At 42.5% G+C, this 17,243-nt stretch overlaps 1 protein-coding gene across 3 annotated transcripts in view; it reads left to right on the forward strand.

Moving 5' to 3' along the window:
• LOC140359384 (titin-like) overlaps positions 1-17,243 on the forward strand; it is a 30,437-nt gene that overhangs the window by 7,917 nt on the left and 5,277 nt on the right. The window contains exons 2-30 of one of the 3 annotated variants that reach the window (XM_072444282.1): positions 3,054-3,156; positions 4,971-5,174; positions 5,447-5,734; positions 5,815-5,897; positions 5,977-6,185; positions 6,655-6,730; positions 6,816-6,971; positions 7,087-7,131; positions 7,313-7,546; positions 7,652-7,765; positions 8,078-8,317; positions 9,376-9,435; positions 9,985-10,243; positions 10,333-10,399; positions 10,471-10,671; positions 10,750-10,892; positions 10,977-11,125; positions 11,200-11,427; positions 11,544-11,785; positions 11,884-12,116; positions 12,211-12,375; positions 12,455-12,623; positions 12,705-14,398; positions 15,114-15,395; positions 15,476-15,742; positions 15,867-16,139; positions 16,244-16,507; positions 16,593-16,853; positions 16,926-17,186. In XM_072444282.1, the coding sequence (XP_072300383.1) occupies positions 3,066-3,156; positions 4,971-5,174; positions 5,447-5,734; positions 5,815-5,897; positions 5,977-6,185; positions 6,655-6,730; positions 6,816-6,971; positions 7,087-7,131; positions 7,313-7,546; positions 7,652-7,765; positions 8,078-8,317; positions 9,376-9,435; positions 9,985-10,243; positions 10,333-10,399; positions 10,471-10,671; positions 10,750-10,892; positions 10,977-11,125; positions 11,200-11,427; positions 11,544-11,785; positions 11,884-12,116; positions 12,211-12,375; positions 12,455-12,623; positions 12,705-14,398; positions 15,114-15,395; positions 15,476-15,742; positions 15,867-16,139; positions 16,244-16,507; positions 16,593-16,853; positions 16,926-17,186 (6,958 nt within the window). In that variant the 5' untranslated portion in view covers positions 3,054-3,065. The remainder of the gene's footprint in view (positions 1-3,053; positions 3,157-4,970; positions 5,175-5,446; positions 5,735-5,814; positions 5,898-5,976; positions 6,186-6,654; positions 6,731-6,815; positions 6,972-7,086; positions 7,132-7,312; positions 7,547-7,651; positions 7,766-8,077; positions 8,318-9,375; positions 9,436-9,984; positions 10,244-10,332; positions 10,400-10,470; positions 10,672-10,749; positions 10,893-10,976; positions 11,126-11,199; positions 11,428-11,543; positions 11,786-11,883; positions 12,117-12,210; positions 12,376-12,454; positions 12,624-12,704; positions 14,399-15,113; positions 15,396-15,475; positions 15,743-15,866; positions 16,140-16,243; positions 16,508-16,592; positions 16,854-16,925; positions 17,187-17,243) is intronic. The other 2 variants (XM_072444283.1, XM_072444284.1) reach the window with 2 other exon arrangements.

Here is a 17,243-nt window from a genome sequence, read left to right on the forward strand (position 1 = left end):
AAACTTGGACCGGCCTCCTGCTGGTGCCAGAGTCAGGACTAAACATGGACCGGCCTCCTGCTGGTGCCAGAGTCAGGACTAAACATGGACCGGCCTCCTGCTGGTGCCCAGAGTCAGGACTAAACATGGACCGGCCTCCTGCTGGTGCCAGAGTCAGGACTAAACATGGGCCAGCCTCCTGCTGGTGCCCAGAGTCAGGACTAAACATGGACCGGCCTCCTGCTGGTGCCAGAGTCAGGACTAAACATGGGCCGGCCTCCTGCTGGTGCCCAGAGTCAGGACTAAACATGGACCGGCCTCCTGCTGGTGCCAGAGTCAGGACTAAACATGGGCCGGCCTCCTGCTGGTGCCAGAGTCAGGACTAAACATGGACCGGCCTCCTGCTGGTGCCAGAGTCAGGACTAAACATGGACCGGCCTCCTGCTGGTGCCTGAGTCAGGACTAAACATGGGCCGGCCTCCTGCTGGTGCCAGAGTCAGGACTAAACGTGGACCGGCCTCCTGCTGGTGCCAGAGTCAGGACTAAACATGGACCGGCCTCCTGCTGGTGCCAGAGTCAGGACTAAACATGGGCCGGCCTCCTGCTGGTGCCAGAGTCAGGACTAAACATGGACCGGCCTCCTGCTGGTGCCTGAGTCAGGACTAAACATGGGCCGGCCTCCTGCTGGTGCCAGAGTCAGGACTAAACATGGACCGGCCTCCTGCTGATGCCAGAGTCATGACTATACATGGGGAATCTGCGTTTCAGTTTTATGCAGCTAAAATCTGGAACAGTCTTCCTGAAGATGTGAGACAGGCTTCTACTCTGACAATGTTCAAATCTAAGCTAAAAAGAGTTTTGTTTTGCTGTGGATATGACTGGAATTATTTTTTTTGCACTCGTCTCTTTTATGTCTTAAACTGTTGTGTGATTTCTGTCATGTCTTTGAATTGCCTTGTGTATGAATTGTGCTCTATGAAAACACACATCCTTGCTGTGAACGGGTTTGTCTCACCACAAACTTGATTTGTTTCTGGTGGAGCATCTGCCACCTGCTTGTCTCCGATACTCGCACTACGCACTACACACTTGACTGAAGTGTGCATTTTCTGAAAGTGCACGAAGTGTGTAAGTGCACAATTTGCATGAACCTGAGAATTCTGCACTTCACAGTGTTGTGAATGCGATGAAGAGAAACAGCAGCGTAAAACAGCTGTCAGTGTGTTAAACCACAGTTGAATTCATCACAGGGTTTACATTACCAAGGAACGTTTTAAAGTTTGGTATTAACTTTCCGTTACCATGGAGAAATGCGAGCCCGCCACCTGGAACCTTATGCTGTCCTGCTTTAATAATGTTTTGTGTTCAATGCAATAGTAAATCTGATGCACCATAATTGTGTCCCTTGAATTGCATCAATGTATCACTTCTCTACCGACTCATCACTCGCATTGATCATGTTTTATTGCTTACATGATTCAAATAGCAAACTTTTAGCTTTCTTACAATGAGTGGGGTCGCCTCTCCACAGTTCTGATCTTACTGTAACTCAATGGCATCACCTGTCTCAGCAGACATAGATATGTTTATTGCCGTTCTGTGGAACGTTCCAGGCAAATCCTTAACATCTCCATGGAGACTCCTCTAGGAAAGTTACATAATGCACCTTTAAGCTTTTTGGGAAAATCCTGCATATTTCAACAGTTTGCATCTTGAGAACACTGATCACCCTTATATGTTCGTAATTCAGACGTGCTCCTCTGTGTTTTTAAAGTCATTAGACCAGTTCAGAGCTTCAGTTCAGTCTTAGCAGCTGTTGTTTTCACTTTTAGCCTGCTTTACTCAGTGTGGCAGCAGCTGTTGTGCTTTTTCGTGCTTTGCTGTTATTTTCGGTTGTACATTTTTAAATACAAATGTTTAGATGTCAGACATGCTGCTTGAATTAGAAGGCAAAAGACAAACTGTTAAAGATGAAGGAATTCTGTAATTGCAACTAGCTTTAAAGCATCGATATTGTCGTAAACTGTGTAAAGCGGGACTTACTTTGTCCTGTCCATTGACTTTCAAACTTACTATTTGCGTTCAGATTTTTGATTTTAGAACATTTTTTTATATGAATGTTTTCAAGCAGAAGTTTTTTGTACTCTCTGTCTTTTTTTGTAGCTTCTTAGACACATAGCAACAAAAGAGCTGGGTACTTTTAAACAACATAAGTTACATTTTTAAACATCTTTGTAAGTCCCTGTGATGATTATATGTATTTTTGAACTTTTAAACATTAACACATGTGATTATACTGCTTTATTTCTATAAAAACCTAAGCCTGTTCTCTGTCGGTGTATTCTCATAAGGGGGCTGCAGGGGGAGCTCTGTCACTATCAAGTTACTTAGTTCTGCTTCAAAAGATACAGAAAAACATATGTTTCATTTAATTTTTAAAGTTGTAGTGACAGGTGGAGCACTATAGAAAGTTTATCACCACGAATGAATAATACAAAACAACATGGTTTTCCTCAAAGAAATAGTATTTATGAACATTGTTTTGTTTTGTGGACTATTACAGGAATAGGTACCAAAAAGAGATTGTACATGTTAGTGCTGAAAAAGTTAAACTGGGTTATTGTAACTAATCAATTACTGGAATAATCAAGAACTAATTGATAATCATATAATTGTTCGCAGATTGCATATTCTCTATAATTTAATGTAATTTTGGTCAACTAAGCAACAATTTTCACAAACTTTCACAAACTAAGATAAGATAAGATAAGATAATCCTTTATTGTCCCACATGGGGAAATTCCATTGATGCAACGCAGGTAGATACAGAGATAGATACAGAAGAAAAGAACTAGACTATGAATCGAGTAATTGGGAAAATAATTGCTAGATTAATAGATAAATAAAATATAAGTTTGTTAGTTCAAATACATATTTCACGCACCGGTAACTCAGGAGCACTGTTTTAGTCATTCTTGAGTAGTTTTGTCATGTGGGCTGCTTTTGTTTTCTTTTACATTGAATTTCCTTCTACTTTTGATCATATGTTTGACTCTTGGGTTTCTTCTCTGCAGGGTGCCATCACCATGACGACACAAGCGCCGACTTTCACGCAGCCGCTTCAGAGCGTCGTGGCACTAGAGGGTAGTGCCGCGACGTTCGAGGCTCAAGTCAGTGGTAAGGAGACAGCTTCACTCACCACTGTTCTGTGTCTCACTCTGGAATGAGCTCTTCACATGAATCAATCTGGAAAGTCTCTCGCTGAAAGCCATCGGAACGTAAAAAATACTGATTGTTTGAAGCGTCACAACAGCAGAAGAAGAAGAAAAATCTAAATTGTGTTAAATTCAGGGTTCAGAACAGCAGTCCTCTTTCTCATCCACTAATGTACAACGTGCCATTGTGTGCATGTTTTTGAAGAACATAGAGTCCAAATTTCTCCTAGAACTGATTTTTTTTTTTTTTTTTTAAACTGGTTTGGTTGTTTTGACTTCTCTGTGATTGGTTCCAGTCCCGCCTGCAGGCCCTAAATGCCTTGTGATTGGCCCGTTTACCACTGGTGCGGCCTGCAAATTAATCAGAGGGAGCTTAATAAGATGGATTCTCAAGAGTTTGTGAAGCCACAAAAATCATGAGAATTCATCTTGGCAAGGTCAACTCATGTCTTCAACTACCCAACAAATACTCAAGTTACTGTAATTTAGTACAATTTTAGGACGGTAACTCTTTTTAAACATACTACAATCGTTTATGGTCTTATAATGAAAGAAGAAGAAAAAAGCAAATGCAAAAGAAAACACAGTTATTATTATTATTTCCTTTTGTTTGTTAGGGTTAAGGTTAAGGTTAAGGTTAAGGTTAAGGTTAAGGTTAGGGTTAAGGTTAGGGTTAGGGTTAGGGTTAAGGTTAGGGTTAAGGTTAGGGTTAAGGTTAGGGTTAGGGTTAGGGTTAAGGTTAGGGTTAAGGTTAGGGTTAAGGTTAGGGTTAGGGTTAAGGTTAAGGTTAGGGTTAAGGTTAGGGTTAAGGTTAGGGTTAGGGTTAAGGTTAGGGTTAGGGTTAGGGTTAAGGTTAGGGTTAAGGTTAAGGTTAGGGTTAGGGTTAGGGTTAGGGTTAAGGTTAAGGTTAGGGTTAGGGTTAAGGTTAGGGTTAAGGTTAAGGTTAGGGTTAGGGTTAGGGTTAGGGTTAGGATTAAGGTTAAGGTTAAGGTTAAGGTTAGGGTTAGGGTTAGGGTTAGGATTAAGGTTAAGGTTAAGGTTAAGGTTAAGGTTAGGGTTAGGGTTAGCCATGAGGCTATATGGCCGTGCCGTGGCTCCTGAAACTGCTGGGCTATTTGACCGCGCCGCGGCTCTGCAGCCACGGCCGATAATGAATCTGCCTTTTATTGTTTATGGTCTTACAGATAAAATAACAAAAGAAAAATGCAATGATTTCTATTTTGTTTAGCTTTCCCACCATGTTTTATTTTTGTGAAGGAGTGCATTTTTCGTAAGAATGTCGTAAGATGTTTAAAAAGAGCTGTAAGATAGTCACTGTTAATTTTTTTTTTTTTTTTTTGGGGGGGGGGGGATATTTAATTCTAAAACATCTTCACTTCCAAGAAACAAAAATAATTCAATGATTAAGTAGGACTGTATTTGCAGTATATTTACACATTTAGTTTTCACTTAATAAAATTAAATAATTTCAATTTAACTTAACATTTTCCCCTTCTTACAACATGATGTAAGATTAAGCACATAGGGTGGTGTTTTAGACTAGTGGTGTAATGAACATGGAAACAACAACCATGTCTTTGTGCTGTCTACAAACAACATTTTTCTGCCTTATTAAGCTAAAGCCTCATTAAAATGAACAGGATAGAAAGTACCAGGCTGCGTGTGGAACTATTCTAAACATATCAATCCTAGAAGGGTCTATGTTGTTAGTCTTACATACTGATATTGTTCAATAATGTAGCATTTTCAGTCTAAATGTTGCTGTGTTGTGTGCAGGTTCTCCAGTTCCTGAGGTGAGCTGGTTCCGTGATGGCCAGGTTCTGTCTGCTGCCGCACTGCCCGGCATCCACATGTCGTTCAGTGGCGGCCAGGCCGTGCTGAGGATCCCCGCTGTGACCGCCGCACACAGTGGGAGGTTCTCCGTCAGAGCCACCAACGGAGCTGGACAAGCTACCAGCACCGCCGAACTCCTCGTCACAGGTCTCAGTCTCATATTTACTCCTCTAGATACTTCAGAGGATAGTTGTATCTAGGTTGTCACATTGTCAGATGTGAGCACCTGCCATTTAATACAGTGATGATGCTGATGCAGCTGTCATCTTAAACAGCAAGAAACCCAGAAAATCTGTTTTCATTTCCAAACTTTGTATTTTTGTTAGATTCCTAAACATTTATCTATATACCATGACATATATTTGCCTATATGTAAATGATCACAATAATAATCTCTGTGTGTTTTTCTCACACTAAAGCGGAGACGGCGCCCCCTAACTTCCTTCAGAGACTTCAGAGCTCTACAGTGCGACAAGGCAGCCAGGTGCGCCTTGATGTCCGCGTCACAGGAATCCCCAGCCCTGTGGTGAAGTTCTACAGAGAGGGAGCAGAGATCCAGAGCTCAGCTGACTTCAGGATCCTCCAAGACGGAGACTTGTATAGCCTGCTGATCGCAGAGGCCTTCCCTGAGGATTCAGGCACATACTCTGTATCTGCAACCAACAGCAGTGGACGGGCCACATGCACCTCTGAACTGCTCGTTCAAGGTCAGACTTCAACATGTGACTTACTTTTTATATGTCCTCATCATTCAAGGGCTTATCAGTGCTGCATGTGTCTGAAACAGGAGAAGAACCTGTACCAATCAAGAAAACAAAGATGATTATGTCTACAGCTCAAATGGAAACCTCACAGACAAGAATGGAAAGGGTAAGCCAACACATGCTCCTTTACAAAGACTGTCTTCTTTCAAAATAGTATTTGTCACTCAAACCGTATTTGTGTTTAGAAAATGGAAGCAAGCTTCCAGGCAACCAAAATGACGGAGATGCATGTAGAAGGGGGAATGATGATGACTCAACATGCCCACAAAACCCCACCAAGGGTTCCCCCAAAGCCCACCTCCAGGTCCCCACCATCTCACGTCCCCAGGATGGGACGCCAGCAGTCGCCTTCACCTGTGAGACACGTGAAGGGCCCCGCCCCAGGACCAGTCAGGTACCAGCCTTTTCAATTATAATATCATCATCAAATGTGCTTAAAAGAGACATATTATTACTGTGAGTTGAACATAAGTAGATCAATGTTCATAGTAAACGTCAATATTGATCTAAAATGGCTTAGTAATGGAAACAGATCCAGTGACATTCATAGTGACATTTTACTGTAACAAGCAGCAGGTTGTCATTGCATTTTTGAAAAGTAGTTATGTAACAATTTAGAACCCTTAATTTTGAACAACTAATACATGCAGGAAATTGTACATTGTGTTAAAAATAACCAATCAATCAAATGAAAATAAATAGTGGGGCCTAGTGGGTAGGTGAAAACAGGAATTTTCTGAACACTTGAGCTTCAGTTGCAGGACAATACAAGATGACTCAAACACAAAATACAACCTGCAGTAAACTAATGATGAAGAAACACTTTTGGAACGAGGTTAAAGTGCATCACTTTTCTGCCACAGATCAGTTTCCCCGTCTACAAGATTCTCTGGTTCCCCCATCAGACCAGTCAAGTCTCCATTAATGATCAGAAAACAGGTGAGAAATACACAAATCTATTAGTTTTAACATCCATTTTCACTATTTCCCCGAGGTTGGTCAGCTTTGTTTCTTCCTCAAACAGGTGGTGTCCGGCTCTGATGTGCTGCCCCCATGGAAGACGGGCGAGTACATGAGTGAAGCCGGCTACAGCCAGATGACCAGTATGACCAGCGTAAGCAGCGCTTCACAGATGCACATGGAGAAACACTGGGAACAGCAAGTGACTGCTACCAGAGAGGTGAACGCTCGCATTCACACTCATTTTACATGTGTTTTTGTTGCCTTTTGAAAGCAATCTGAGAAACAGTTCTTTTCTTAATGTTTGTTCTTGTTTACCATTATTCTCTGTAAAGAGCACGGCAAGAGCTGTGACAACACCTGCTGTTTCCATAGAGCAGGTAGACCACCTTTTCTCCCACTATTGACTTCACAGTTAATGTCACTTGGAAATAAATTGAGAAAGTTGAAAAGTAATGAATACATGACTCAATATATTTAGTATTGCAAGGACAAAACAGTGTCTAGAACTGCTGGCTTTTTCCTTCCTGCTAACCTCCAAACCTCCCCTGTTTGTGGCAGCCTGTGCCTCAGGCTGAGGAGGGGAAAAAGGCAGAGGCAGTGGCCACAGTAGTAGCTGCCGTTGACCTGGCTCGTGTGCGCCTCCCCGTGCACGAGGAGGGAGGTGCAGCATCAGAGGAGGAGGAAGAGTCTGTGGAGATGAGAACCCTGGCTGAAAAAAAGGTCCAAATCATCCAAATCAAAACTCCTGAAGCTCCTGCTGCAGTAAAACAAGAAACTGTCCAAGTGACACAGGTCTGAACGAGCCACATTCAATGTATTAATTTAGTTTAAAAAAAAAATCAAAAATAAATTGAAAAAAAGACTGCAGTTAAATAACAGCTTTATTGATCACTCCAGATCCAGAAAATAAGTGAAATCTCTTCCCAAGCGGAAACCGGTGCAAGTCCAAGCCCGGTCCCACATTTCTCTGTTTCTAAAGTGACTGTTCCCAAAGCTGAACACAGCTCTGAGGTAAGAAGAGGAGCTGATTTCCAAATCTGTGCACATTTTAGTAGAAGACCTCATCCCATCTTTAACCCGTTGCCATCTTAACATAGCGACCCTTTCCACACTACCATCCACAAGAAAAATGGAAGATTCTCAGTTCTAAAGTTCTCTTTGTGGGATTTTACCCTTTTTTTCAACCACTACCCTAATTCTAACGCAAAGAGGAAGCTCCAAACTTTCATTCTTTTACTAATCATCACCACCTTGAGATTTTTTTACCTCAGTTTTTTTTTTCTTCTGTTTGATGGTTAACATTCTTCTTATTGGCTTGGTCAGGTGTCCATTGCTGGCACAGCTGTAGCCACTCTTCAAAAAGAACTGTTGTCTCCAACCGCTCCCAGAAAAGTCATCAAACCTGTTAAGTCCCCTTCGCCATCTCGCAAAGCGCTGGTGGAGACCCGGGTTCCCGCGGAGCCCTTCTTGCCACCATTTAAAGACCCCAGATATCAAAGTCGGGTAGAGATTCGAGCAGGAGGGGCGGTCAGTGAGGAGGAGTTTGAGGACTGGGAGCCACAGGTTGGTCCTCCCCCAAGCAACTGTGTTAACCCCGCCCACCACCGCCGCCAGCAGCTAATCACAATGTGTCATCATCAAGATCATTTCTTTCTTTATCTGGTTGTTTTGTGTCTGCTTCACTGTTGTTTTTGTTAATGTGCTAAAGCAGTGGTTCTCAAAGTTGTATTTTCTGATTATTGGGCCATAAAACAAGCAAAAATAATCTTTATTTGTCCTACAATGGCGGAAAAGAACAGCTGTAGAAACCATGATTACAGAACTTTAATGTACCTATGGTAAAACTAATCACAAATGGGTGTACACATTTTAAACCAAGTTTTTACCTTAAAGGACACATATTTTGGCGTTTAACCTCGAAAACATACCTGGAGTTGTATTTAGCTTCATTCATGTCACCCCTGTTTACTAAGTCCTCTCTGCTCTGGGCCTCAGAAAACACTTTCTGTTTTGTGACATCATACTATACATGGAGCTCCTAAATCTTATGTGATGTTTTTAAGACCATATATCATCGTCAGTGTCGTTATAAGCATTTCTGCCTCAAATCAGATGAATTACAACTACATGGGCATATTAGGTTTGGTAATTCCCTCTGCTGCCAAAAGATGGAGCTCTAACTGAAAGGCCTGACTGACAGAGTACTGTGTGCTTTAAAGGCCAATACAATACAAATAATGCAGAATATGTGTCCTTTAGATTGGTCCAATTGAAAAACAGCCACAGCACTAGATGAAGTGCGACAGTTTGAGAACCACAGTGCTATCCAACTTAACATCATCTCCCTCTACACATTTCTGGATCCAATGCAGTAAACCTCTCTCTCTACCTTTGGCAAATAATGCATTCATTGTTCATTTCAAGTGTTCTTTGACCTCCTTGTTGTCACCAACTGCTTCACCTGGAGTGTTTCACCAGTATATGCTTCACTTCTTTCCATTGTCTTTTACACACAAGGTTTTACCCCTGCTAACCTTCACTCCCCTTCTACTTCACAGACTTTCCCTGGAAGATTTTGGTCATTATTCATGTTTCAACTCATGTTTAATTTGCCTTTGCAGGAAATTGTTGCTGTGCCAACAAGAGCCCAAGAGCCTGTTGTTCCTCCAACAATTATTGCCGTAAGTGCCTTAAAACTTCTGCAATGATATGTAATTGTAGCGCTTAATGACTGTGGAAAGTACCCATTCCTTTAAAGAAATTGTTAGGAATGTCCATACTCTTTTCAAAACCATTTAAATTTGAGAGAAGACTGAAATATTAAAGGTTATTTTATCACAAGAATCACATGAAAAGTAAAAGTGTTTTCCTTATTGTTTAGTCTGCTTAAATGGCAATGGGGTTTATTTGAGCAAACAAATTGGTTATATGTATGTATCTAAAAATCACATATCAGGACAATTCTTTATCAAGATCACAATTTTATGCTTGAATAGTTCTCAAAATATGGGTGAATTAATTTAACTTTTTCTTAAGTAACACCATGGCATCTATGTACTGTTTGTTAAGGTCAAAACTAGTATAGAGTGAACAGGTTTTTACACAGAATAAAATGTAGTTTACCTAAACGATTGCAGCCTTTGTGGTTTGCTCATTAAAATTGCTATTCATTTCTCATTTCTCAGGTATAGACAAAAAACAGTTGTAAACTTGGTGTTTTTCATGTTCAGGGACTGAAGAATTCGACCGTGACGGAGGGTGAGTCAGTAACGCTGGAGTGCCAGATCAGCGGCCACCCCACCCCTACCATCATGTGGTTCAGAGAAGACTACAAAATCGAGAGCTCCATCGACTTCCAGCTCAGCTACCAAAGCGGATTTGCCCGAATGGTGATCCGCGAAGCCTTCGCCGAGGACAGCGGTCGCTTCACCTGCACAGCCACCAGTGAAGCCGGCACTGTCACCACTTCCTGCTACCTGCTTGTAAAAGGTCGGAAAAATGCATTCCATCCATTCCAATCCATTTTGAATTGTTTTCTTCTTTCTTTTCCCCAAATTCATTGATATTCTTTTTCATAGTTTCTGAAGAAATTGAGAGCAGGGAAGAAATGACTGTCACTCAAACTGGAATTACACAGGAGAAAATGTAAGTAGCATAAATAAAGTACATACACTTCTGTAACTACAAATAGTCATTAATTTCTGTGTTTTTCTCAGTGTTTCCATGGAGACAAAGGAACAAACTGTGACAGAGGTGGTCAGCACTGGTGAAGTTGCTGCTCCATATTTTCTTAAGAAACCAAGTGTTCAGAAGCTGGTGGAAGGAGGCAGTGTTGTGTTCGACTGCCAGATCGGAGGAAACCCCAAACCTCACATCATCTGGAAGAAGAGTGGTGTGCCCCTTACAACTGGATACAGGTAAAAGGTCCAATTCAATAAAAGTGAGGGCTTTTGAAAAAGAATATGGCATAACCATTTTTTTTATTCCCATATCAGATATAAAGTAGCTTATAAGAAAGATACTGGTGAATGCCGATTGGAGATCTCAATGACTTTTGCTGATGATGCTGGAGAGTATTCAGTTCATGCCAAGAACCAACAAGGAGAAGCTTCCGCAATTGCTATTTTGATGGAAGAAGGTAATTACAGTTCAGTACAAATTTCATGAGATCATTAACCCTTGAATTGAAACAATGTTAAAAAGGTGCTTTGTGCCTTTTCAGAGCAATATGAAAGCTACATGAAACAACATGACATGACATATAAGACAGAAGTGACCACTACTGTGGTGCAGGAGCCCACTGTGATTGTGAGTCAACATGAGATGGAGCAGAGGAGGATGACAACTCCAATGAGCTTCATATCTGAAACGGTACTGCTTACAAAAATAAATCAAATTGTAATGATGAAGTTTTTGTGTGCTACTTGTGCTATTTTCTCTTGCAGGAATTTATGGTGTCTTCCTTTGAGGAGAGGATCATCCATGAGATTGAACTTCGCATTATGAGAATTACTTACATGGAGCTGGTGATTGAAGATGGAGAGCAGATGGAGACTATTGCTGAACACGAGGCTGTGCAGCCCGTCTTTGACACTCCCGTCAAAAACTACAGAGTTGTGGATGGAATGGGAGTCACTTTCCACTGCAAGATGACAGGAAACCCTCTGCCCAAGGTATTTCACAAAACAGACCTAAAGCAATGCATGTTTAAAACGTTGTCACTTTAGATCCCAACAGAAAATAAAATCATGAATTATGTTGTTTGAAACTAATTTGTGTTTGTGTCCAGATTGTGTGGTTCAAAGATGGTCAGCGTATCAGACCAGGAGGACGTCACCAGATGGAGGTTCTGCAGGATGGCCGTGCCAGTCTTCGCCTCTCTGTTGTTCTCCCTGAGGATGAAGGTGTCTATACAGCTTTTGTCAGCAACATGAAGGGAAATGCCGTCAGCTCTGGAAAACTCTATGTGGAGCCTTCTGGAGTTATAACTCCTCAGAGATATACTCCACAGCCTGCAATGCAGAGAATCAGGTAAGAACTTAGTCATTGATACCAGAACAACAGATTCAACAGACCATCTGATTTATAATAATTTAATTCCACTTCATATTTTATATATGTTCTTTCAGATCTACATCTCCTCGTTCATTGAGCCGCTCACCTGGCCGCTCCCCTAGCCGTTCTCCTGGACGTTCTCCTGCCCGTAGACTTGAGGAGACAGATGAATCTCAACTGGAGAGACTCTACAAGCCTGTCTTTGTGATGAAGCCTACTTCCATTAGATGCTCTGAGGGACAAACTGCAAGGTTTGACCTTAAGGTTGTTGGCAGACCAATGCCAGAGACGTACTGGTTCCACAATGGTAAGAGAAAAACAAAACTGTATCATTTAAACACATTAAGATTAGATTAGATTAGATTAGATTAGATTATAACATGTGTTTTTGTTCTACCCAGGACAACAAGTGGTGAATGACTATACCCACAAGATTGTTATCAAAGAGGATGGTATTCAGTCCTTGATCATTGTTCCTGCAATGCCAAAGGATTCTGGAGAGTGGACTGTTGTTGCTCAGAACAGGGCTGGTCGCACCACTGTCTCTGTCAATCTTACAGTGGAAGGTAGTTGCTTCAAACGTTAAATCTATTTCCCAGTTACCGTTATGTTTATGTGACCTTATGTGACCTTTTTTGTCCAAAGCTCGTGAAAGCCTTGCCCGTCCTCACTTTGTAGACAAGTTGAAAAACATCACAGTCAAACAGGGCACTCTGGTTGAATTGGCCGTCAAAGCCATTGGAAACCCTCTACCTGACATTGTATGGCTGAAGAACAGTGACATCATCAGCCCACAAAAGCATCCACAGATCAGGTACTAAAGCTTTCCAATTGCTAAACATCAACAATACAATCTTGGATCTGATTAACTTAAGTGTATTGTTTTGAAATCTAGGATTGAGGGCACTAAAGGAGAAGTAAAGTTCAAAATTCCCTCGGCTGCCACCACAGACAGTGCCTGGTACACAGCCACAGCCATCAATAAAGCAGGCAGAGACACCACCCGCTGTAGAGTCAATGTGGAAGCAGACTTTGCTGCACCTCAGGCTGAGAGGAAGCTTATTGTCACCAGAGGAACCTACAAAGCAAAAGACATTGCTGCCCCAGAGCTGGAGCCTCTACACCAGCGCTATGGCCAAGACCAGTGGGAAGAAGGTGACCTTTATGACAAGGAAAAGCAACAGAAACCACAGTTCAAGAAGAAACTTACATCTATCAGAATGAAGCACTTTGGTCCAGCCCACTTTGAATGCAGGTTGACCCCCATTGGAGACCCCACCATGATGGTTGAGTGGCTCCATGACGGCAAACCTCTCGCTGCCGCAAACAGGCTCCGAATGGTCAACGAGTTTGGATACTGCAGCCTTGACTATGAGGTTTCTTATGCCAGAGATAGTGGCGTCGTCACATGCAGAGCCTCCAACAAATTTGGAGTTGACCAGACCTCTGCAACATTGATTGTCAAAGATGAGAAAGGTCTGGTTGAGGAATCTCAGCTTCCTGAAGGCAGAAAAGGCCTCAGAGTTGACGATATTGAACGCTTTGCTCATGAAGGAGGCCCTGCAGGAGTCAGCATTGATGAAGACTCTGAAAAAACCAAACCTGATATCGTTCTGCTTCCTGAACCAACCTGCGTTGTTGAAGGAGAGATTGCCCGATTCCGCTGCCGAGTTACTGGCTATCCAGCACCCAAAGTGAACTGGTACCTCAATGGCCAGCTTATCCGCAAAAGCAAGAGATACAGACTGCGTTACGATGGTATTTACTACTTGGAGATTGTTGACATCAAGTCATACGATGCGGGTGAGGTCAGAGTGGTTGCTGATAACCCTCTTGGCACAACCGAGCACACAGTGAAACTGGAAATAACACAGAAGGAAGACTTTAGATCTGTGCTACGTCGTGCCCCCGATGCCAAATCTACAGACACTGCGCATGAAGTCGGAAAAATGAGCTTCGACGTTGTCAAAGTAGAGCGGTCAAGTGAGTCCGCACTGGACAGAGAAGTGGTGAAGCTGAGAAAAACTCAGAGAATTGTCCACGAGAAAACCTCAGAGGAGACCGAGGAGCTGAAGAGCAAGTTCAAGCGTAGGACAGAAGAAGGTTTCTACGAATCCATCTCAGCCGTCGAGTCAAAGAGCCGCAAGAGAGATGACTCTTATGAAGATTTGCTTAAGAAGACCAAAGATGACCTTATGCATCGCTTGAAAGAGCAAGAAGAGGAAGAGAGGAGGCGACTAGAGGAGCAGGGACAGGTCACCATCCCCACTTTTAAACCAGACAGAATTCAGCTGTCCCCATCAATGGAAGCTCCCAAGATCATGGAGCGCATTAAGAGCCAGACCGTCAGCCCCATGGACGAGGTCCGCTTCAGACTGCGAGTGGTGGGTAGACCCGACCCGGAGTGCCAGTGGTTCAAGAACGGCATTCCTCTGGAGAAGAGTGACCGCATCTACTGGTATTGGACCGAAGACCATGTGTGCGAACTGGTCATCAGAGACTGCACGGTGGAGGACTCAGCCAGCATCATGGTCAAAGCAGCCAATATCGCAGGAGAATCGTCCAGCCACGCCTTCCTGCTGGTGCAAGGTATGAGCACTTTTTCACATGCTTAAATACTAAGTACTTTAAAATTTCTAAAAAGGTAATAATGTGACGATTCAAAGGAGACATATAACATCTTATAGTAGAAAGAAGTTTTTTGATTTCCTGTTTAAAACTACAGAACTTATTTGCTCTATGTGACATTTCCCTGTAGCAAGCAGCTGATTATCAGTTACAAGATTTTATTTTTTGAACACTAGCTATGTTATATTTTAAAACTCAACATCTATTCACTTCATGTATCACTAATTTGTAAAATAATTGCAACTAAGTACATGGATGTGGGCGGGGATAGGGGGTAGGTGAAAATAGGAATTTTCTGAGCACTCAAGCCTCAGTTGCAGGACAATACCGGATTACTCAAACATGTAGGAATCAAAAATAATAATCAAAATACAACTTTTAGTAAAATAATAATTGGGAAACACTGTTGCAACCAGGTTAAAAGCTCATTAAAGTTGATTTTGCATAATATTTCCCTTTAAGCCATTACAAATCATTAACTCAATCAAAGGATGAAACATTAAGGAAAATGTAGATTTGACTCAATTGCATAATCAACATTCAATTTTGGTCACGGACCGTTTGGAACATTCTAATACCACCAGAAATAACTTGCCTCTGTTTGTTATTATACACAAAAAATGATAATTAGAATAATCATAATAATCTTCATTTATTTATTTATTTCCTGTTAAAGCCAAGACAGCTATAAACTTCATCCAACCCCTGGAAGATGTCAGCGCTGATGAAAAGGACACCATGGTAACCTTTGAGTGCGAGACCAACGAGCCTTTTGTGAAAGTGAAATGGCAGAAAAGCAACATGGAGATTTTCTCTGGAGATAAGTACAGGATGCACTCAGACAGAAAGGTACACTTCTTGTCTGTGCTCGTCATTGAACTCCAGGACGACGCAGAGTATAGCTGTGTGGTTATCGATGACGAGAACATTAGAACCACTGCTAGACTTCATGTTGAGGGTAATTATTCACAAAAGATTTCTGTGTTATGTCCTGACTGTTTATATAGCTTACAATAAGTATTTCATTCATAAATCCAGGTGCGGCACTTGAGATGGTCAAACCCATGGAGAACATTGAAGTGCCCGAGACCTACGCTGGAGAGTTTGAGGTGGAGGTGTCCCGTGAAGATGTAGAGGGAACGTGGTTCTTTGGAGATAAGGAGTTGTCCATGAGCAGCAAACACATCATGACATCACGCAGAGGGAGACACACTCTGTCTGTGAAAGACGTGAAGAAGAACGACCAGGGGAAATATACCTTTGTGTGTGGAGATCTGAAGAGCAGCGCCTCACTCAAGATGAAGGGTATGGAAATTTACTGAGGCTTGATGCAATAGCTATTAACACAAATTATACCTAAATTGTAACCATTTTGCATTTGATTTAACAGGTCTGCTTTTAAGGATTTTAACTGGTTCTCTTCTTTCAGTTCGTCCTGTGACACTGATGCAGCCCCTGAGTGACCTCAGCGTGTGCGAGGGCGATATTGCTCAACTGGAGGTGCGTTTCTCCCAAGAGAACGTGGAGGGCACCTGGATGAAGAACGGCCAGGCCCTTTCTGCCTCAGACCGCGTGCACATCGTCATCGACAAAGTCATTCACAAGCTGCTTGTAGAGAACGTCAACAGGGAGGACGCAGCTCAGTACACCTTTGTGGTCTCTGCCCAGGAGATCTCCACTTCATGCAAAGTCTATGTTCAGAGTAAGAAACAAATACATGATGCAACTTTTATTGGAAATGTACAGAAAAAAAACACAAAAAAATAAGTCTGGTGTTCATTAGTAATGTATTTCTTTCTCTTACAGCCATTGATATTGTGATTCCACTGAAAGATGTATCTTCCATTGAGGGCACTAAGGCTGTTCTGGAAGCCAAGATCTCTGCTCAGGATGTCAGCTCTGTGAAATGGTATCACAATGACAAGCTAATGACTGCCAGTGACAGGATCCAGATGGTGGCCAAGGGCTCCAAGCAGCGCCTAGTTTTCACCAGGACGTACGCTTCAGACCAAGGCCGCTACAAACTTGTGGTTGGGAAAGTTGACTCCAGCTGCAAATTATCTGTTGAAGGTATAGTTACATTTTTGTGTATATAGGAGCCAATTCCAAATACTAATGCTAATGTTAATGCTATTGATGTGTTCGGCCTTTGCAGAGGTGCACATTGTAAAGAACATGGAGGATAAAGTTTGCTCTGAGTCCCAGAATGTTAAATTTGAGGTTGAGGTTTCCCACCCTGGCATCGACCCAGCATGGACCTTCAAGAACCAGCAGCTCAAAGCTGGACCAAAACACAAGATGGAATCCAAGGGCAAAGTCCATTCTCTGACCGTCATGGACACTATGAAAGACGAAGAGGGACAGTACACCTTCCATGCTGGAGAAAAGACATCCAGTGCAACGCTCACTGTCTCTGGTATGGACGTACAGTTTCATCTATCATTCTACATCTGAAGATTCTAAAACTGTTGTCTTTTTCTCCCACTAGGTGGTGCCATAACCCGTCCCCTGCAAGACGTGACCGTGGCTGAATCCCAGACTGCAGTCCTGGAATGTGCGGTGGCTAATGCTAAGGCAGAAGGCAAGTGGATGAAGGAGGGGAAGCTTGTAGACTTCAATGAGAATGTGGTCAGTGAAGTTGATGGAGCGGTCAGACGCCTGGTCATTGTCATCACCAGACCTCAGGATGTGGGAGAGTACACTTACCAGGTGGCAAACTCCAAGACCACCGCTAACCTCAGGGTGGAAGGTAAGCAGCAAATTACATTTACAACTAATGCCTTAAATTAGAGACTTCTCTGTGACT

This window comes from Eucyclogobius newberryi, unplaced genomic scaffold, assembly GCF_026437365.1.
Source record: "Eucyclogobius newberryi isolate DKJ021-1_F unplaced genomic scaffold, fEucNew1.0.hap1 SCAF_14, whole genome shotgun sequence".
NCBI lineage: Eukaryota > Metazoa > Chordata > Actinopteri > Gobiiformes > Gobiidae > Eucyclogobius > Eucyclogobius newberryi.